General features: G+C 41.8%; 1 protein-coding gene across 3 annotated transcripts in view; it reads left to right on the forward strand.

The window, feature by feature from the left end:
- Positions 1–22571, forward strand: part of sorcs1 (sortilin-related VPS10 domain containing receptor 1) — a 273677-nt gene that overhangs the window by 184797 nt on the left and 66309 nt on the right. For all 3 annotated transcript variants that reach the window (XM_034082138.2, XM_034082207.2, XM_034082291.2), the window contains exon 5: positions 17313–17386. In XM_034082138.2, coding sequence (XP_033938029.1) covers positions 17313–17386 — 74 coding nt within the window. The remainder of the gene's footprint in view (positions 1–17312; positions 17387–22571) is intronic.

A 22571-nucleotide genomic window follows, 5' to 3' on the forward strand; every position in this document is an offset into this window, starting at 1 on the left:
TATACCAAAGGTGGTTGGTTCATGTACCCCAATTGACATTGAGGCATTTCCTCCGCCGCTGTGTTCCTCCAGGGAACAGCAGCCGGATTTGCTGTGTCCAGTCCGTGCTTTACGCACATATATGGACAGATCAAAAGAGTTTCGTCATAATAACCAACTCTTTGTGTCCTGGGCTAACCCGCACAAGGGCAAACCTGTTACTAAGCAACGGCTCTCCCAATGGATTGTGGAGGCAATTGCTTTGGCCTATACGAGTCAGGGTTTGCAGGCACCTTCGGGTCTGCGGGCTCATTCGACTCGTGGTCTGGCTACATCCTGGGCTTTGTTCAAGGGTGTTTCCATCCAATACATCTGTGCAGCGGCGAGCTGGTCCTCGCCGCTCACTTTTGTCCGCTTTTACAGGCTAGATGTCTCTGCTCCTAGTGTGGCCCGAGCAGTGCTGGGCACCTTGTTGAGTCAGAGCTCTACCTGTTAAGTTCTGGTTGGTTTGGTGATTTTCGAGATAAGCTTGTCTAGCAATACGGGAGCTACAATTTCCCATAGTGAGACATCGAATGGAGTGTTATGAATGAGAACTAAAGGTTACTTACGTAACCCCAGTCCTCAGAGTAACATGTAGTGAGATGTCTCACCAGAAGGCCCTCCTTGCTATGGTGAAGCGAGAAGAGGTGCTTATTTTGAATGACGCATGCAACGTAGCACAAGCTACTTATAGGGGGTGGATTCCCTGACGCTGACGTCAAGATCATCAGCCAATCAGGATTGGCGTAATGAGATTGATGCTTCCGTTTGCTCCGCGATGAGGCGCATCCCATAGTGAGACATCTCACTACATGTTACTCCGAGAACTGGGGTTACGTAAGTAACCTATAGACTTTCACCTAACAAAAAAAAGAAAAAAAACAACACACTTTTGACTTCTTAAGTCTACATTTTTGTATTTTTTACTTTTACAGGAGAATGTTTGTATATAAAACAAAGCTTTTGGAATGACTCCTCTTTGACTTAAAATCTAGTTATTGAGTAAACATTCATGCATGAATGCATGAATGCTGCTCCACATCCATGGAGAAGCAGTGGAGAGCGTGGAAGACCTACGGTTTCTTGGAGTCAACATCTACAATAAATTAACATGGACCTCAAACACCTCAAACCTGGTGAAAAAGGCACAGCAGAGACTGTTTTTCCTGAGGAAACTAAGACAGGCCAGGCTTCCACAAAAACTGCTGGTAAACTTCTATCGGTCGACCATTGAAAGCACCCTGTCCAGCTGCATAACTGTGTGGTACACCAGCTGCAAAGCCGCAGAGTGGAAGGACCTGCAACGGGTGGTGAAGGCTGCTCAGTGCATCGTTGGGACTGAGATGCCCAACCTTGATAACATCTACAAAAGTCGACTGCAGAAGAAAGCCAGCAGCATCATCAGAGACATCACACACCCCAGCCACTCACTGTTCGAACCGCTGCCATCCGGCAGACGGTTCAGGTCAATAAAAGCATGCACCAACAGACTGAAGAACAGCTTATTTCCCAGAGCTGTGGCCTCCATCACTCCCATCTCTGTCCAACCACAAAACGCACTATAACATGCACACATACAAACACACTACTTCCCATAAAAGACTGCAGCCTAAAATACCATTTTATTTATTTTTATTTTTATTAAGTATCAACTGATATTTTTTAGTAACTATTTTTATTTAAACATTGTAGCTTTATATATTTTAACATTCTGGTAAAGTGCATATGATCACCCTGATTATTATTGCTACTATCTCTTCTTTATCACTGTTTTTATGGATGTGTTCTTATTTATGTTATGTATTGCATTGAGAGATGCCAACTGAATTGTAACGACTGAATGAACACAAGTGGAGGACTCAATAGCACGACTCGGAGACAGAGGATTAGGATGCAAAAAGGTCTTTATATCCAAGGTTCGGTACACGGGAATCAGATACTAGAAAAACACTGCTGGAACGCTAGGAATAACAAAGACGAACTGGCACTGAAGGGACTGTGGATGCAGACTAAATAGACAGAGGGAGAGATGATAATGGGGCACAGGTGAGGCTAATTAGGGAAGGGAAGCAGGTGGAGTTCAATCAAGGGCAGGAAAGCTGAGACTGAAATGAGAGAAACACAATGAGAACAGGAACAATAACAAAAACATCAGCATGCTGGCTAAACCCTTACAGTACCCCCCCCCCTCTAGGGACGGCACCTGACGTCCCAGGTTGTTCAGGATGTTGACGTTGAAAGTCTTGGATGAGGTCCTTACTGACATTACTGGTGGAGACCCATGACCTCTCCTCAGGACCGTAGCCCTCCCAGTCAACCAGGTACTGACGTCCCCGGCCTCTAGGTCGAACTGCCAAGAGGCGTTTCACAGTATATACAGGTCCACCATCAATAAACCGGGGGGGTGGAGGGGGTCTGGAGGTGGGGACCAGTGGACTCACTTTAACTGGTTTGATGCGTGACACATGGAATGTAGGATAGGCCCTCAAGGATCGAGGTAGTCGAAGCCGTACTGCCACAGGATTTATGACCTTGGATACCGGGAAGGGACCCACAAAACGAGGAGCCAGTTTGCGAGACTCCACTCGAAGGGGCAGGTCTCGAGTAGAGAGCCACACACTTTGTCCAGGTTGGTAGGCAGGAGCAGAGATACGTCGGCGATCGGCCATCCTTTTATAACGGGCTGAACTCCGTAGTAGCACCTGGCGGGCCCGGCTCCAAGTGCGATGACATCGGCGGATGAGGGCTTGTGCAGATGGAACACTGACCTCCTTCTCCAGGTCGGGGAACAATGGTGGTTGGTATCCATTGGCACACTGAAAAGGTGAGAGACCAGTAGCAGAACTAGGCAAAGTGTTGTGTGCGTACTCCACCCAAATCAGATGCGTGCTCCACGTGGCAGGGTTCTGAGACACCAGGCAGCGTAGACAGGTCTCAAGCTCCTGATTCAGCCGCTCCGTCTGGCCGTTAGACTGCGGATGATGTCCAGAAGAGAGGCTGACTGTGGCACCGATGAGTGAGCAGAAAGCCTTCCAAAACTGTGAGGTAAACTGTGGGCCCCGGTCTGACACAACATCCCTAGGGAAACCATGGAGACGGAAAACATGGAACAACACTGCCTCTGCTGTCTCTCTGGCAGATGGCAATTTAGGCAGCGGGACAAAGTGGACCATCTTCGAAAATCTATCCACAATTGTCAAAATAGTGGTGTTACCTTGAGACGGCGGCAACCCTGTGACGAAATCCAACGAGATGTCAGACCAGGGGCAATGTGGCACTGGGAGCGGGCGCAGAAGACCAGAAGGGGGCTGACGGGAAGTCTTGTTCCGGGCACAAACTGAACAGGCTGCCACGTACTCCTTGACCGACCTCTCCATGGAGGGCCACCAGAACCGCTGCTTAATGAAGAACATGGTGCGGCGAACACCAGGATGGCAGGAGAGGAGGGAAGTATGTGCCCAGTGGATGACCTGTGAGAGAAGAGGGTCAGGAACAAACAACCGGTTCTGTGGGCAACCGTCGGGAACCAAAACATTAGCACTCTCCTGCCTGACCCTCTCCTCAATGTCCCATGTGACTGCCCCCACTACACAAGAGGGGGGAATGATTAATGAGGGAGTGCGAGGAGCTGGATCGGAATCAAACAGGCGGGATAGAGCATCAGCTTTAGCGTTCTTAGAACCGGGACGGTATGACAGGGTGAAGTTGAATCGGGTAAAGAATAGGGCCCACCTGGCTTGTCTGGAGTTGAGGCGTCTTGCAGATCTGATGTACTGAAGGTTCTTATGATCGGTCCAGACTAGGAAAGGGTGCTCAGTTCCCTCCAGCCAGTGGCGCCACTCCTCCAAAGCCACCTTAATTGCCAACAGCTCCCTGTTACCCACATCATAGTTTCTCTCGGCTGGGGAGAGTTTCCGAGACAGGAAAGCACAGGGGTGGAGCTTGTTGTCCTTCTTTGACCTTTGAGAGATGACTGCCCCAACGCCCACATCTGAAGCGTCCACTTCGACCACAAACTGCTGAAGTGGATCAGGAAGCGTGAGAATAGGGGCTGAAGTGAAGCTCTTCTTAAGCCTCTGAAAAGCCTGTTCTGCTAGGGGGGACCATTGGAACTTCACTTTGGGGGAGGTTAAAGCATGCAGTAGGGCAGCCACAGAACTATAGTTTCTGATGAAACGTCTGTAGAAATTTGCAAAGCCCAAAAATCGTTGCATGAGTTTCTGATTGGAAGGTGTAGGCCACTCAGTGACTGCACTAACCTTTCCTGGGTCCATCTGAATGCTGTTCTCCGAAATGACAAATCCCAGTAAAGAGACGGTGGAGACGTGGAACTCGCACTTCTCTGCCTTCACAAAGAGTAGATTATCCAAGAGACGCTGCAACACCTGGCGGACATGTTGGATGTGGGTCGTCTCATCCGGAGAAAAGATGAGAATGTCGTCGAGGTAGACAAAAACAAACTGGTTGAGCATGTCACGGAGAACATCATTAACCAGAGCCTGGAAAACAGCTGGAGCATTGGTTAACCCAAATGGCATTACGAGGTATTCGTAATGGCCACAAGGGGTGTTGAAAGCAGTCTTCCATTCATCCCCCTCCCTTATCCTTACCAAATGATAAGCATTTCGAAGATCAAGTTTAGTAAAAATCTTTGCATCCTGTAATAGTTCAAATGCTGAAGAGATAAGAGGAAGGGGGTACCTGTTCTTTATGGTAATGTCATTTAGCCCTCTGTAGTCGACACATGGACGAAGAGTCTTATCCTTCTTGTCGACGAAGAAGAAGCCTGCTCCAGCCGGAGAGGAGGAAGGCCGAATTATCCCGGCAGCAAGGGAGGAGTCAATGTATTTCTTCATTGTTTCCCTTTCGGGGCCAGACAAGGAGTAGAGATGTCCCTTAGAGGGAGAGGTCCCAGGGAACAAGTCAATGGAGCAGTCATAGGGTCGATGGGGAGGCAGGGTGGAAGCACGAGTCTTATTGAAAACCTCCTTCAGGTCCCGGTAACAGGTGGGCACCCTGCTAAGATCCGGAAAATCAGAGTCTGCTGCAGCTTGGAGAGGGGTAGAGACAGCAGTAGTTAGGGCAACAGTCACATGGGTGGAGGGCAGAGCTCTCTCTGGAGCAGGAGCAGAAGGGAAACATGTGGCCAAACAATCCTTATGCCAACCCAAAACTCTCCCGGTGGACCAGTCCATGTGGGGATTGTGTTTTACCAGCCATGGGTAGCCCAAAATAAGAGGGTGTGAAGGAGAGTTAAAAAGATGAAAACTCAGGGATTCAGTGTGGCCGTTAGCGATGATTAGTTTAAGGGGCCGAGTACGGTGAGTGACTCGGCACAATAAACGTCCATCCAGAGCCTTTGCTACAAGAGGCCTCAACAGGGGAACAAAATTAAGTCCAAGTCTCTTGGCTAATCTCCAATCAATGAAACTCTCATCTGCTCCGGAGTCAATTAGAGCAGCATGCGACAAAGTCTGAGTAGGAGTAATTAGCTGAGCAGAGGTGAGAGTACGAGAGGGACTAAAAGAAACAGTTCGACTCACCAGGACCCTCCTACTTACTGATGAGCCTGGTCTTTTACTGGGCATCTGGCTACAAAGTGACCCCTCTGTGAGCAGTAAATGCACCTCCCCTCCCGTAGGCGGCGCTGGCGCTCCTCAGGAGTCAGCTTTGCTCTTCCCAACTGCATGGGTTCCTCCTGGGCAGTAGGCGGCGCTGGAGAGTCGGTCGTCTGGAAACGCTGCTTGGAGAAAAAAGGACTGGCCTGAGACTGCCCTCTCTGGCCTGGCGGAGAAAACACAGCTCTCGACTTCTCCCTTTCTCTCTCTACGAGGCGAGTGTCAATTCTTATTGCCATAGCAATGAAACTATCCAGGTCAGAGGGAAGCTCTAGAGGAGCCAACTGGTCCTTGATGGGGCCAGACAGTCCATGGCGAAAAGCGTCGAAGAGGGATGAATCATTCCAGCCGCTGTCTGCAGACAAAGTGCGGAACTCCACGGCGTAGTCGGAGACACGTCTCCCTCTCTGGTGTAAATCCATTAGAGCTCTCGCTGCTTCCCTGCCTGGAGTTGTGTGATCAAATACTTTGCTTAAAGTCTCTGTAAAACCTCTCAGGGAATTACAGACTGGGGAATCTCGAGCCCACTCCGCCGTAGCCCACGCCTCCGCTCTGCCGGTGAGGTGGGAAACGATGTAGGCTACCTTAGCCCGTTCAGACTGGAAGGAAGCGGCTTGCAGCTCGAAGTGCAACCCACACTGGACCAGGAACGCACGACAGTTATCCGAGTCTCCGGAAAAACGCTCTGGTCTGGAGAGGTGAGGAACCGAAGGCAGCGGTGTCGGCATGGTGGCAGGAACAGGACCGGGAGCTGTAGCCGGATCCGACGCTGGAAGCGGAGTAGCAGAGCGTTGTGGATTGAGATGTGCCACCAGCTGCTGGATCTGATCTGCCAGCTGGCAAACCTTGCTGCCGATGGATGACTGGAAACCCTCCTGCCGATCCGACAATTCTCGTACTCCCTGGAAGACAGCGGTAAGTTGTTCATCTTGTAGGTTAAGACGAGCCCCCTGGGATCGAATAGCAGACCGCAAATTCTCAGAGTCGGCTGAGTCCATGGTTCTGGCCAGTTCGTACTGTAACGACTGAATGAACACAAGTGGAGGACTCAATAGCACGACTCGGAGACAGAGGATTAGGATGCAAAAAGGTCTTTATATCCAAGGTTCGGTACACGGGAATCAGATACTAGAAAAACACTGCTGGAACGCTAGGAATAACAAAGACGAACTGGCACTGAAGGGACTGTGGATGCAGACTAAATAGACAGAGGGAGAGATGATAATGGGGCACAGGTGAGGCTAATTAGGGAAGGGAAGCAGGTGGAGTTCAATCAAGGGCAGGAAAGCTGAGACTGAAATGAGAGAAACACAATGAGAACAGGAACAATAACAAAAACATCAGCATGCTGGCTAAACCCTTACATGAATTGTGTTGCACTGATGTGTGATGACAATAAAGATATATTCTATTCATATTCTTCTAAACTTGATGATTGGCTCGTCATTTTGAATTTCTGACCGAAAAGATTTCCGCAGAATTGTTTTGAGCCAGCATTTAAGAGGTAAAAAATCTCTTCGCTGGTGTTGCAGATGTGTTTCTTTGGAGTGTTCCCGCTGACTAGAAGAAAACACAACCCTTGGAGTTGCGCATCGCTCAAAATAGTCGCCAACCGCTGCTCCCAAAGTAAAAAATGTTTCACCTTGACCTTGTTTACTGGTGACCTTTCGACGCTCGACTAATCAGATGACACATGTATGTTGCGGCGCGAGCTACCTGGGGACGTATCCATGGATTTAAATTATATGGCTGTTTTCACGGCAAGGCTCTGCTCCTGAACTCACGGTGAACAAAGAGTAAATCGCGTAACATGTGAATGCAGCTTAACAGTGATTCATATATGTTTTTATTTAGAATCATGTGCTCATCATTTCGATTTTTTATGGGGAAAAATTGGCTGTAGAAATTAATGAATGTCTGGTCAGATAAATAATCATGTGTTTTGATCACACCACTACTGGTATCGTTAATGACAGTGGCGAGCCGTGACTGTTATATCTAGGCCCTCTGACCCCCCCCTCGAAAAAAATTTAAGTAAAGAGATAAATAAAGAGTTATTACGTCACAACGTATACTTCAGCGGAATATCAAAACAACGGCACGGGGTGCAAAACACATCAATGAAAGCAACCCTCTACCACACAAAACAACACCTGTAAATAACCCAATTTGTGTTCTTTGAAATTGAAAAGGATATTGCATTGTGGTTGTTACTTTCGTTGCAGTTGTTTATATGTCTTAAGTGTAATTTGGCTTGGCTTCCTATTTTGTAAGGATATGCTTTTATTTTGAAGGCAAGTTTACGCTGTTGACAGGCAGTTGTTGTTGCTATGGAAACAACGTGATGGAGAAAAGCTTCACAGCGGGCGGAACTTGTCATAAAGTCCGCGATAATAAAACCCACCAATTTAGAGGGAAGATATGATTGGTCAATTGTACTGTCATTTGACATTACTCTCTCGTTCAGTTACTATAACGGGTCCTCTGTGAATTTACAGCAGGACCACCAATCAGCTCCTATCTTCACCTCGTAAAGACGGCTAAAGGAGCTTTATTTATTTGGAAATGTCATTTCAAATACAATTAAATGAAGTTATTTTGGTAAAACTAATGAAAAATATAACAAAAAAAAATAAAATAGGCTATTACATTTTTTTAAATGTTTTTAAATATTATGTTGTAGAATATCTTAGGCCCTAAGAGAGGGCCTAGAGGGCCCTGACGGCTCGCCACTGGTTAATGAGGTCAATCTTAAACGCAGCTTTATTATTGATTAAGCGAAGTGTAATAAATGCATTAATAATTGTATCTTGAAAATACTGAAGCAGAGAGAGATACTTAAAGTAAGAAAAGGGAGAGGTCATGTTTAAAAAAAAAAACCTTGAAATAACCGTTTGCATTAATAACATGCATTTCTTGCAGCTCAGCCCATTTGGGTCTAATATTTCAGCTGTGATGAATAATGAAAGCATTCTCCTTTGCTGAGGAGATGTCAGTGTGTGTGTGTGTGTGTGTGTGTGTGTGTGTGTGTGTGTGTGTGTGTGTGTGTGTGTGTGTGTGTGTGTGTGTGTGTGTGTGTGTGTGTGTGTGTGTGTGTGTGTGTGTGTGTGTGTGTGTGTGTGTGTGTGTGTGTGTGTGTGTGTGTGTGTGTGTGTGTGTGAGCACGCCCCCTGCCTCTGATTTGGCTTTCCCTACTCGACGGAACATCTAACAATCATTCCAGCAAATCCCTCTATCACACACACATACACATGTATACCTCTAACACACTCCTACACTTTTGTGGTGCGATAACTCCCAAACCCACAAACACCATCACATTTCTAAATTAAAGGAGACCTATCATGCTATATTTATATGATATAGTGTATGACCATACCTATATAAGGTATATTTATACATTTTATTTTTCAAAATACCAAACAGATCATTTTTTAGCCATGCCTCGTTTCGCTCATTTTCGCTCTATTCCAAGCCCGTCTTTGAAAATTCTGAGCAGCAGCTGACCACGCCCCCCTGCAGAAGAGCAGGCATGAGCCGGCGAGAGTCACGTTACCATGCTTGCTGTGATTACGAGTGTCGAATAAACATGTCCTCTCAGAGCAATGCATGTGTTCAAGCATATTATCAATTTGATCCAGAAACTGACCCTGAAGCAGCGGAGGTTTTGGTGGAGGTGCAACAATCTCGGTTGCAGCAGGACGTTTCTGAATGGTTAGCTGACAAGCTGTTGTCACTATTTATTTTACTCTGTTACGATGCTTGCTCCTTATTCCGTTGATATTTTGGCTAATTAGCAAGAATGCAATGTGTACAGTTTGTGACGCAAAAACAGCGATATATATATTTATAAAGGGAGACATTCATATTTTCAGCATATATACAATGGCCTCATTGCGTTTATTAATAGTTTACAGTCCTTTTCTTCCAACATCGTGCAACAACCGTTGGAAAGTTCAATAACTTAGGATGATAAAAAGTATAACTCCAACAACACCTCAGTTGTCAGCAATGTGTGTCGTTGCATGTGTTTTTAAAAGCTCAGTTATTGACTTCTTTGTGCAAATTGCGCCACGATGCCTTCTGAACGGAGAATGTGTGCTGCATGGAGATACCACAGGTAACATTTTTGATAGCTTCACTAAGTTGTCGGTTTAGAGAATACATTTTTATGTCATTCAATATACGTTTATCACACTAGGTGTCAAGATGGATGCAGTAACTTGAGGACTCTGTAACCTGTATGGTGGACCATCCTGGATTGGAGCCTGTGTGCCTAAACGTGTTCTCCCTGCAGAATGCGTTGAATATTTACAGAGCTGAACATGGTAGACTACAGTTGAGGCAAATAGAGCAGTGATTGGTTTGTTTGTTTTGACTGAAATTGTAAAACGAATGCTAATATTGTTCATGGAAATAAATACTGGTGTATATGGCTTTATGCAATCTTTCATTCTGTCATTGTACATGTACTATTATACTACACAGCAATGGCATAACACACCCATGTGTACGACAAAAAGGTCCACACACACAACCTTATGCTTTTGAAATCAGAATATTCTTTACCCATCCAAACATGAATAATCACGACACATTTGATATCAACTCGGAACTTTATTGTCAAAATCAACGGTTCTTTGAACCCATAAAAAAAAACTAAATGTAGCCTACTTGTATTTTGTATAAATGACACTAAATATTTTTACAGAATATTTGTGAGCTGGTGCTGGGGCTTCCTTGGACGCAGGATCAGAGTGGTGATTCCGGCCTGCGTTGTCCTCAGGATACGCAGGGAGTTTCCTGATCCGTGAAATGGCGATGTTGGGTTCAGACAGCAGCCAAATTGAACCGTGTAGCATAACTGGCGATGACCTCCTCCCTGTCAGGTCGCTCATAATGGTGCAGGGTCCACAAAGACTTGGTCGAAGATGAGGTCCATCAAGTTGGCCACGTAGCCTGTGCAATGTTAAAAAAAAAGCACAACAAAAAATGTGTTTTAGATTAATATATGCATGTAAAAAACTGAAAGTTCTTTCTAATTTTTTTATTTTATATTTGTAAATAGTTGTATAATAAATATTTTAAACACTTACGGAATGTGGGGTCAGTCTTTACTGGTTTTGCTCTGCATTCTCCCTTCCTGGCCTTTGGGAACTGCAGTTTATACAGAGGGTTTCCAGTGGATGTAGTGGCTTGTGCACGCCCAGCGTTTTCATTGTAGTGCAGGGCTGCCAGGTACAGTCTTTCATTTCCGCCATGATAAAAAAAAATGTAAATAATAGCAAAGGATGTACAAATTGTCACTAATTAGTAAGTATGTGAGGTGCTGGCCTGTAAAGAAGAACACATAGTTAGAACAAAATCATCTCAACTTAGTATTCAGGATGAGAAAATACTATTTGGATAAATATAGTCTGAAATACCAAAAGATGGGGCTAAAACTCTCTATTTAGCAAAGCTCTTTGCTTAGCCTTTTCCAATCTGAGTTAGTTTTGAACCGTAACGTGCATGCTGTGTTTCTGACTCAATACAGGTGTTGGAGAGGGGCTGAGCTCAGTAGACTGACTGTAATGAGTGCTATCCACCAATTAGCCTGTTGCTAGAGATAAGGCCTTGTCAACAACAACAGACCAACGGGGCTTTAACTCCGTTTTACACGTGGTGTGTGTCCCCCCTCGCATACATACAGTGTTGTATCCTAACACACCCCCATTTATATTAATGTGCGCAAACAAGTAAACACACAAAAGCTTTTACATATAACGCTGCAAAAAACGGCATGTCTCATTAGCGTAGCGTAGCTTAGCTTACAGATCGATGATATCTGATCGTTTTTACAGACTACAATCACAAAAGCTTTTACATATAACGCTGGAAAAAACGGCACTTACCTACAGAAGATTACGTTTGTTATTATAACTTACTCAATATGATTTTAGAGGATACAAAATACTAATAAATAGGAGAATAAATACTTGTGTTATCGGCTAGGGCGTGGCTTTACAGCCTTCACACAGATCGCCTTTACGGCAGTATGTCTGAACATGTTAGCAAATGCCTGATAATTAAAATAAAAGACAAAGCAAAGACTGCGGAGCGTACAAAATAAAATAAAATGTTACAAAAACATATAAACACCTAACAGATTACTATTTGGGTTTGAGGTGACATTGATACGGCGAAGCTACATGCTACATGCTACATATACAAGCTAGAGATAGCTTTATCAGGAAAAACACCGCTAAATAAAAACGTACAGCTTCAAAATTAGATGTGTCCTCACTGGCCTGGTCCCGGATGGTTGGTATTGATCCCGGGTTTAGCATTAGTTTGGAGGCATATCCGTGTTGGACTTGAGAGAAGTTCATAAACATGTCCGTGGTAAAATGTTTGGAACACACAAACAGAAATCTGCCGGGGTCTTCTGGCACATGTCCCTTGAAAATGAAGTCTAGCCACAGATTATTTTCGTTTTCCACTGATGGCATTGCATGCAGTCCCCTGTCCCGAGTCTTGCAGCCAACAACAGCACAACGTTTAACTGGCTTAGACATCCTGGCAAAAGCAGGCAAAAACACAGATGTGACTGGGGTTGATTATTTAGCCTGCCGATAGCCTATATGCGAATGAGAGGTTTGGCAATGCACGTGGCCGTGGCTCATTCCCATGATAGGTGGAGAGTTGACCAATAAGCAGAGCACTTCTTTGTGACGTAGAAAAGTGTTGAAATCTGGATCCGTTTTTTTCAGATCCGTTGCAGCCCCTTTTTTAGAGATTTGGCGAAGGAGGAAAATAGAGAGGGTTGTGTTTTCTGACACTTGGTGAGTTCCCTGGAACACCGGGGACATATATTCATGTATAAAGGACGTACAAAGGTGCATTTTGCATGATAGGTCCCCTTTAACTTTGAAGTTGTGTTTCCAGCCATTTTTCACTTTAGTTTACCTGTTTTTCGAATTCAGCTTCTCTTCCAACTTACTGACTATATGCAGTGAATGAATACATTTTTTTTTTAAAAGGGGCCTGGGCTTTCAACCCACTCTCCAATGATAATGATAAACCAATGATGAGCTGGGTTTAAAGCATCAGAAGTCTTCACACAGTGTTGACAGTATTGTATGCATTCCAGTTCTTCCACAGCCTATAAAATCATCTTAAATTGTATTTTGTATCACGAAAATATGAAAATATTTTCCTCTAATTGTTTGACAGTTGTTCTGCTAATTTCACACAGAATGTATAGAAGAATATTAGGTCATTTTGGTATTATGATTTAAGTAGAAAGCATTTTACAGACCGTGAACCTGGAAGGTAGCAACCTTTTCTGAAGACATTAATATAAAATGTCTATAGTTTATATTAATTAAGGAGGGTACAGAGAGAAATGGGAGTTCATGTTGTCTGTATTTTGCAACACAGCATTGTAAAACAAAATCAGATCAGATTAGATGAGATTATATATACTTTATTTATCCCAAATTGGCGAAATTGTTTTGTCACAGTAGCAGAAAGTTAACAGGTATTACACATGAGTCAAAACAAATTAATATAATAAAAAAAATACAAATAGAAAAAATTAAAGATAAACATAACCAGTAAATATATACACATCAACAGTAGAAATTATATATATCGATAGAGAATATCTAAATAATACACAATATAAAAATACTGAATACATGTGTATACTCTATAATAGACAAAACTACTACAGTACAAAACTGAAAAATATAGATATATGATACTGTAAACATTACGCAAGTTATTTTTACAAAAATTGAAAATATCCAATAAGGGAGCATGAGCACAATATGTATAATACTGTATGTGAAAATGTCCAAGCTCGTTACAAGGGATAAACAGTTGTATCTCATTATCCTACAACAGTTATAAAAACATACCAAACTCTTTTAGTGGAGTTTGGAGTTCTTTATTTGTCGCCTGAGGAAAGAAACTGCTCTGTAGTGTGAGGGTAAGACAGTGAATACTTCTTATACAATACAAGTCTTGCCAGACAGCAGTAAGATGTACCGGTGTGACTGGGTGGTATTTGGGCTCTTTGCAGGCACCACTTCTCCCCAATAACATAGACACTCAGTAGATGGGTACCAATCTTGTTCTGTACACTTGTTCTCGGCTGTGCACTTACCATCCAAGTTTGTAATATTTTCTGTCAGTTTGCCTTCTACAGCTCCTCGGTCAAAGTTAACTTTTTTTAGGTTTTGCTCAAAAACACAGCTGTTTTTCACCAGGATGCAAAGGTGTGTTATTACTATGTCAGGTTGTTTGTGAAGGAAATTTGAAAGTCTCATAGCTGCTTCAAATCTGGTACATGATTGTGGTGTAATACAAAACCTTAACAACAGCGAATGTTCCATGTCTGCAGTTCAACATGAACAGGAGTGGGCCGAGAACACAGCCGTTTTCAATACTAGAGTAAAGAAATGTGACCACCAATCTGAACTGCCTGATGTCTGTTTGGGAGGAGGTCCAAAATACAGATAAGTTTGCTATACTCAAGGCCAGAGTGCTATTTTTGTCAATAAGTATCATGGGGGATATTAAATTAAATGCTGAGCTGAAATCAACGGTAACACTCTATAAGTCATCAGTTGACATTCAACAACACTGTTTCAACAGACAAGTAACATGCATTTAACTAACTGCCAGTAGAATATAAGGTACATCTCAAGTGTTGATCTATAGATTTTACAAAAAGTGTCTGTTGACTGTCAACATGTTTTTTGCAACAGGTTATTAATCGAAATTCAACCTTACTATCTGTAGATTGTGTCAACATCTTCAAAATTGACAATCAACTACTCAAAATCAATCTGTCAGTTGAAAGTCAACAGGATCATGTCGACTATCTGTTGATAATCTGTTGAGTCAAGATGTCAACTAAAGATTACATTAAGCATTAGTTGATGATCAACAGATAAGCAACTTTAGAGTTTAGTTGACTATTCAACAAACATCCTCATAATGGGAGCAGTTGTTATTTTCAAGATGTTTGAGGCTGAGGGTATGGCAGTGAAGAAGGCATCCTCTGTGGGTGTGAATTAAGACCAACTGAAGGGCGTCCTTTGACAGAATTGTGGACAGATTTTGGAGACATTTTGAAGGTTGTGGTGAAACGGGCTATGTTGTACAAACTAATCATGATTTTTGGTCACTCCCTATATTACCCCTATTCTGCTGAAATTCAGTTGAGTTCCGTGCTGGCGCTAGTTTGGTTCGCAGTTGGTTCAACTTGCATACAACTTAAGAACCAGTTTTTCAACCAACTAGAGCCAGAGAGGTGATTATCCCTCACAATAACCACAATGACAGACTACGCTAGAGCTGTGCTAATGTTGCTTTTGAAGGCTGCCTGGATGAATTGCAAGCACCTCTTCTCCAACTTAATCTCTTCTCCAGAGTGACATGGCTAAGAGTATGCTGCTATTTTCCAACCGGTGTAGTGATGTACAGATTTCGCTCCACTGGCGTATAGCCTACCGTCTGCTAACTACAGCTGACTGTCTCACCACGTCCCCTGCTGCATATTTCCTCAGAAATGTATTTTCTTCCGCTTTTAAGTAACAATGTTTGGCACAGTAAATACAGGATTGTATAATGTAACATTTATTTTGTTATATAGAGGATATTAGCATAGCCACCAAAGCACTCTTGATCATGTAAATCGAGCCCCAGCCCCTGACTTATGCGGATTGTTGTTCTTTGTGCTGGCCGAGCTGATAGTTGGTGCTGGAGTTGAATCGGTTTTTGGTGTTGCCGCGTTTGAAACACACACAAACTGTTTCGCAATCTGGCACCGACTCCCAACTGGCCCATGAACCGCCTCATTGGAAAAGGGCCTACCCACCAGCTCCCCAGCCCATGCCCTATCTGGCACACATTGTCTCCACCGAAAACGTGCTTCTCTTTCTCTATCCTTTTGGCAGTTCTGTTGCATTTGTTGATAGCGAGACCTTTGGAGGTTGGAAAGGCTGCTTGGACCCTCCGCCCCCTCACCTCCCACGCCCCCCGCTCTCTGCTCTTCCCTGTCACTTGCTTGGCTACATACTAACTCGCTGCAGGAGGATAATTAGTCAAAGTGATTTGCTGCATCCCCCCACTCCCCCACTCTCTTTTGCCTGCATCTGCTTAGCACAGCTTGGCATGGAAGTCATGGAAATGTCAACACTCGTGCCGTTTGTTTCTCTCCTTTTAGACATGACAGTATACACACACCAGGTGAAATAGACACAACATATTTGGAGTTTGTATCTGCCCACTTTGGAGTGAACCAATGAATCATGATAAGGGAGGAAAATATATGTGCTTCACATTATGTCAGATCATGCCTCAATGAATTTGACTGTCATTTTAATTGGTGTAGGAACATTTAAAGTCTTGAGCACATTTTTGTCCAGGAAATATCATTAACAGTCTTTTGTTGTAAAAAAGTATAAAGACGCGATAAGGAATTTCCAAAAATAAAAGACGATTATTGAGTTGCCGCCAGTAACAGTTAGGATTTAAGGTGGAGATCCTGTTTTCATGGATGCTTTAAATGCAGGCCGCACTTTATCCTACAGGATAGAGTAAATACATGTAATTAGAAAACAAATTAATATAAACAAAGAGTTTTTCTGTGAATAAATGATTGTTTACACATCATGCATGGCTGCTCTTGCTTAAAATGAATAAAAGTCCAGCCCGAAACATTGAAATAAGTTTCATGCCTCATTAAATGCCAGCTGTGAGCTCCAGAGTAATCTGATTTATCATTGTGCTTTGTCAGAGAATGCAGATTTGTTTGGAGACAAAAGGACATCAGTGAGGATGTTGAGCAGCTTCGAGTATATGTAGGCAAAATGCAAAATGAATAATTTATTTGGGGCATCGGGTTAAGGAGCCGAAGATGACCGCAACAACTCTGCCATTGAGATTTGTTGGAATGCCATTATTTCCTGTTATCTCTCGACTTTTAAATAACACACAAAGGCATGCCCTTAACAAAAATAAGATTTGCTAAACCAGAATTTCTGCTCAGACACTTTCCTTTTGATTTTTGAAAATGTAATTTGTTAGTGCTGTGAGCACCACAAATGGAACTCCATTCACCTCAATCACATTGAAATGGATGTTTGGCAAATCAAATTAAAACGAATTGCATGGCTAGAAACAACAAGTCGGAAAAGCTATCTTGATATGTTTTGGTACGTTGGAACCAACCTTTTAATATGTATTTAATACGTTAATCTATTAAAAATAATTCAAACTCAAATTCTGATGGAACGCAATCTTCACAAAAGTCACACAACAACCTTTGGAACAAATAAGGGGGTTTTAACAGTTAATTGTATTCCGAAATGTTTCGCACATTCTTCGCCCGTAGTAAAATCGAGCAGAGCAGTGATTTACTGACTTGTGAACAGTGATTGGATTGAGAACACCCACCACGCTTGGGATCCTCTCCTATTATCCCACGCCCATTCACAGGATTATTACAGCAATGTCCATTTGTGGAGGGCAGGATTACCAACGCCTTGCTTCTTCCTTTATGGTTCTTTTCATAGCTAGGTGGTCATTGTGTGTGAATTTGTTGTACAAAAGTATACATTTGATTGGCTGTCGAGTTGGTATGTGAATACTTACTGGTGTCTGGTTGTCTTGCTACAGCTCTACAGCTCGGTGGAGTTTGGAAGGAGATGGCAGGTGGTTCACGAGAGAGTGGCTCCCAATCGCTTCTACTGGTAAGTACAGACATATGGACTTTCACTAGCAATGTTATTTAAAGATATAATGAAGGAGGTCCAATTAATGGATATTGGGTGGGGGGTTAAAGGCGTATTTCGGCTGGTAGAATAAGACATTCAGAAATGTTGCAGAAGTTGAATGGGAAAGCATTAGAGGAGATGAGTACAGAGGGTGAAGGGATGAAGGGCATGAGGGATGAAGGGAAGTATGGTTGAAGGGATAAGGTGAGTTAGGGTTGAACCGATGTAGGGATGAATGGATGATGGGGTTGATGAGGATGGTGAAGTTATGTGGGTGAGGATGAAGGGATGAGGGAATGTGGGGGTTGATGGGTGGAGTGGTCAAGGGGTTTGCATGATACCTGGTACCTGTCTTTGTGAATACGTTTGTAAATGGTACCCCTGTCATTATGTTGCATGTGTCCTTTTTGTTTTCTGTTACCTGTGTAATCAATGTGGGGCAGGTCTCCCTTGTAAAAGAGATCGTTGATCTCAATGGGATTTTTTACCTGGATAAATAAAGGCTACAAACAAACACATGATGATGAAGGGCTGAAGGAAGTGTGGGATGATGGGGGTCGATGGGCATGGGGTTAACGATGTAGTTGAGGATGAATGAATAAAGGGAGTAGTGATGGAGGTATGCAGGGAGGAGGGGAGTAAGGTATTAAGGAATGAGGGGATGTAGGGATGAATGGATGAAGGGGTCAATGGGTGTAGGGGTGAAGGGATGTGGGTGAGGGAGAATGGATGTACTGTAGGAATCGATGGGTGAAGGGATGAAGGGATTTGGCTATGGTTGAGGTAGGACAAAAAAGAAACATAGTTGCCAATATAATGATAAAAATAATGCTGCTGACAAGCTAACTGGTTAGCATCGTAAGCTAATGTAACAATAATGGTAATGTTTGCGTATACACACTGACACTACAGCTTAAGACAACAGCCACATTTTTCATTCTAACCACCTCACAGCTAACACTGTTTATTTAGCTAGCAGGCAAAATGTGAAGGCGACATTAGTCATGTGTCATTGTTTAAGTCAAATCTTGTTTTGACTAAAGGTCTTCTAGGATGTTAATGAACATGAATAAAGACAATTACTCTGGCACTTTTGCAACACTTTTTATAAATCAGCTTTTATTTGATTAATTATAATTTTAAGGTTAAGATATTTTTACATATGCGCACAGGATTGGCCCATTGTTAGGAAAGCATAGGAAAACGACTTCCTGATGACACAAAACTAAAAGACTGTACAACACTTTATGGAATCTTGAACAGACTGTAAATATGTTCTTAACACACACACAATGATTGCGTGACAACAACTCTTATGTTAAACTAATCAAATGAAGGGCACTTTTGACATTGTGAATGTCCTCAACAGACAACCCTGTCTCCTAAAAATTACGTTCCCACAGAACTAAACTGCATTCTCAATTACGTTTAGCTAGAAACGTATTTACTCCCACGTTACGTTTGTTATGAACGTATCTCAAATACGTTTATTTTCTACATACCTTCTAGAAACATGTTTTCTCCCAGGTTACGTTCCTTATGAACGTATCTGAAATACGTTTATTTTCTACATATCTTTGCCATTTATTGTCTTGCTTATAATGATGATAATAGTCATTTATAAATATCATTTTAGAGCACACCTTTGAAATCGACAATCGGGCTCGATATATGGTTAAATTAAAATCAGTAGGCGAGGCTGTAATTTCGCCAGCTGTTACTCTCATGTGCGAGGCAGAACATAATAGTTTGATCATGCCAAGAAGCTGCTGTGTCGTTTATTGCACCTCAAATATTAAAACAAATCCAGAGTTACGTGTTTCTGTACTTCCTCTAAGAAGAAAGGACAGTAACAGAAGAGCTCTGTGACTTCAGGCTTGATCGCCGTTCAAATGACAGCGCTGGTTTCCCCAAAAGTGGGCGGGGCTGTAAAGTGAAGTAGATTTACTCTCATCTATTATTCAAAACCATTCTATTTATTCTAACGTAAATTACATGCCAGTGTTTTATCTTTTATTTATTTGTTTTTATTTTAAATCGTATAATGTCGGACTTTTTTTCTCGTCTTTGAGGAAAATAAATGGGGTTTAGAGATTCAAAATACTGAAAAAATACTGTATTTTTTAAAATCTCTTCCTTCTAATTTGTTATTCTTTTCTAAATAACACACTGTTATTTACTCAACAATAGCACACAATTATCCTTGTTTTTATTTATTCGTTTAATTCTATAATCTTGGGCATTTTAGCATGCTTTTTAGCCGTAAATAAAGTCACCAGAAACAGACGGGACATTTCGAGATTTAGGATGGCCCAAGACACTACACTACCCATAATCCCCAGCTATCGTTTGGGACTACAGTCCCGTTGACAAACCCCGTGATGTTGCGCCGAGGTTACGCCGAGCGTCAAGCTCTTTGAAATGGAACGAAACCACGGCAGACTATTCAAAACTGGACTCGAACGCCCCACCAGAACTACACATGCTGGCTATTGTGTTTCGCAACATGTTCTCTATGGCACGTCTCTACTGGGAATTGTAGTTTTAAAAGACGTTTTTCCCAAATGTAGAAGTTGACTATTAAACTGTGTACAGCCCTGGAGGTTTAGGCGATAGGAAACACATTGGTGTGTACACATTTAAAACATGTAATTACTAAATGGGTGAAAATCGCTTGTATCCATAATGGGCAGCATTAATATATACCCACACGACAGCTCATTGTTACTTTGTAATTCTACTCCACTACAATTCAGAGGTTAACCTGGTATTTTTACTCCACTACATTTAGTTTAGTTACTTTGCAGATTCTGATTAATGATGTGGAATATAAACAACCCTTAAAGCAGACTTTAGTTACACCTGAATACAATTCAGGGAAGGTGATTGTCAAGTGCCAACAATCAGGAGAGATATTTGATAGTTGGTGCTTGAGAAGACTAAACATTTATCTGCAGATCTTTATAAAGTATATTCATTACTCGTTATGCTCTACTAATAGTTAATTAAAAACTGTATAATGGCTATTTTGAACATCCCTTTCAAGATTTCAAGATTTTCTAAGGTGTATTGATCTTATACACAACTTGGGTCGCAGGTTCCTCAACAGACATCTATCAATATGTGTGTACTGTATACCTCCACCATTAAACTGTCATATTCTGCACATTTCTTATTCTATCTACATACATAAGAGTATAATTAATGTGTATAATATCATTTAAAATAAGTGTTTCAACATAGTTAACATTGCAGGAAAGCAATATGTTAGACGTTAAGTACTTTGTCAGGCTTAATATTCATCTGTAGATAGATACCCCCAGAGCTTTTTTCTTGTTTAAAAGAAGACCTTAACCTAAAGTATTTTTTAATGTGTTAATAAAGGTTAATTCGTTTTTCTGTTTTGCACATCCTCCTATTAATATCTTTGTACATCCAGCACTAAACTGTTTTATTGTAGAGATCACTTAGTATCTTCTTTACTTTTTATATTCTATATTTCTATCATTGACCTTCTACTTTCCCCCTATGAAAGTATGTACTCTTAATATTGTTTTGATCAAATGAGATTATTCAACAAAAATAATTCAATAACATGCTTTAACCACTAGGCGGTGCACACAAGGTACACACAGCATACTAATAATAACTTTGTATTATTAGTGTAGACACTTATGTATAACATCTGAAGATGTGTAGTTTTATTCATGTTTTTACATAATTGTACAGGATATTGCTATACTATTTCTCTTGTTTTACTTCTACACATTAATATCTGATTTGTAAAACATCACAGACAGAAAGGCATAGGCTATCCGTCATTTAATAGTAAGCTATTGAAATTGTGATTCCATAGATGTGTCTCCCATCACCCAAATCCCCTGACTATTCTCTCAACTCAGTATTTAGATTCTTATATTCAAAGAAAATCAGTAATATCTTTAAAAACTACAAGTCCTTTTCGATCAGCTGTGCACCGTTATGGTGTAAATATAACCAATATACCAATTGGATCAAATATAAAAGTCAGCCGAATTACTATTGATACTGCAAGGAGACGTATTTTGTGAAAAGAAATTGAAGATGTTGTTTAATTGTTGATATATTTATGATCCACGTCAAGTATTCAGTTTTGGCAGCAGTTCTCCTGTTTGTCTCTCTCTATAAATAAAGAATTACGGCAGATGTGTAATATGTAATGCAGCCGAACCGTGTATTACAATGCCGTTATGTGATGACTTCCAAAGAGAAAAGCAAGCACACTCTGAATTAGGTATTATTTTATTTTTCGTTGTCGGATATCATATCTCCATATCATATCAACACCATATCCCATCGTGCATTGCGGCTAAAACATCCAATCAACAAGCTTCAAGCTGAGGATCTTGGGTAATCAGTTTAGTGGGTTTGTGGTGTGTATCGCTCAAAATGTCCCGTCTGTTTCCGGTGACTTTATTTACGGCTAAAAAGCCCAAGATTATAGAATTAAATGAATAAATAAAAACAAGGATAATTGTGTGTTATTGTTGAGTAAATAACACACAACAGTGTGAGTAAACAGTGTGTTATTTAGAAAAGAATAATAAATTAGAAGGAAAAGATTTAAAAAAATACAGATTTCAGTATTTTGAGGCTCTGAGCCCCATTTCTTTTCCTCACAGACGGAAAAAAAGTCCGACATTATACGATTTAAAATAAAAACAAATAAATAAAAGATAAAACACTGGCATGTAATTTACGTTAGAATAAATAGAATGGTTTTGAATAATAGATGAGAGTAAATCTACTTCACTTTACAGCCCCGCCCACTTTTGGGGAAACCAGCGCTGTCATTTGAACGGCGATCAAGCCTGAAGCCACAGAGCTCTTCTGTTACTGTCCTTTCTTCTTAGAGGAAGTACAGAAACACGTAACTCTGGATTTGTTTTAATGTTTGAGGTGCAATAAACGACACAGCAGCTTCTTGGCATGTTAAAACTATTATGTTCTGCCTCGCACATGAGAGTAACAGCTGGCGAAATTACAGCCTCGCCTACTGATTTTAATTTAACCATATATCGAGCCCGATTGTCGATTTCAAAGGTGTGCTCTAAAATGATATTTATAAATAACTAATTATCATCATTATAAGCAAGACAATAAATGGCAAAGATATGTAGAA

Source organism: Pseudochaenichthys georgianus, chromosome 1 (genome assembly GCF_902827115.2).
Source record: "Pseudochaenichthys georgianus chromosome 1, fPseGeo1.2, whole genome shotgun sequence".
Classification (NCBI taxonomy): Eukaryota; Metazoa; Chordata; class Actinopteri; order Perciformes; family Channichthyidae; genus Pseudochaenichthys; species Pseudochaenichthys georgianus.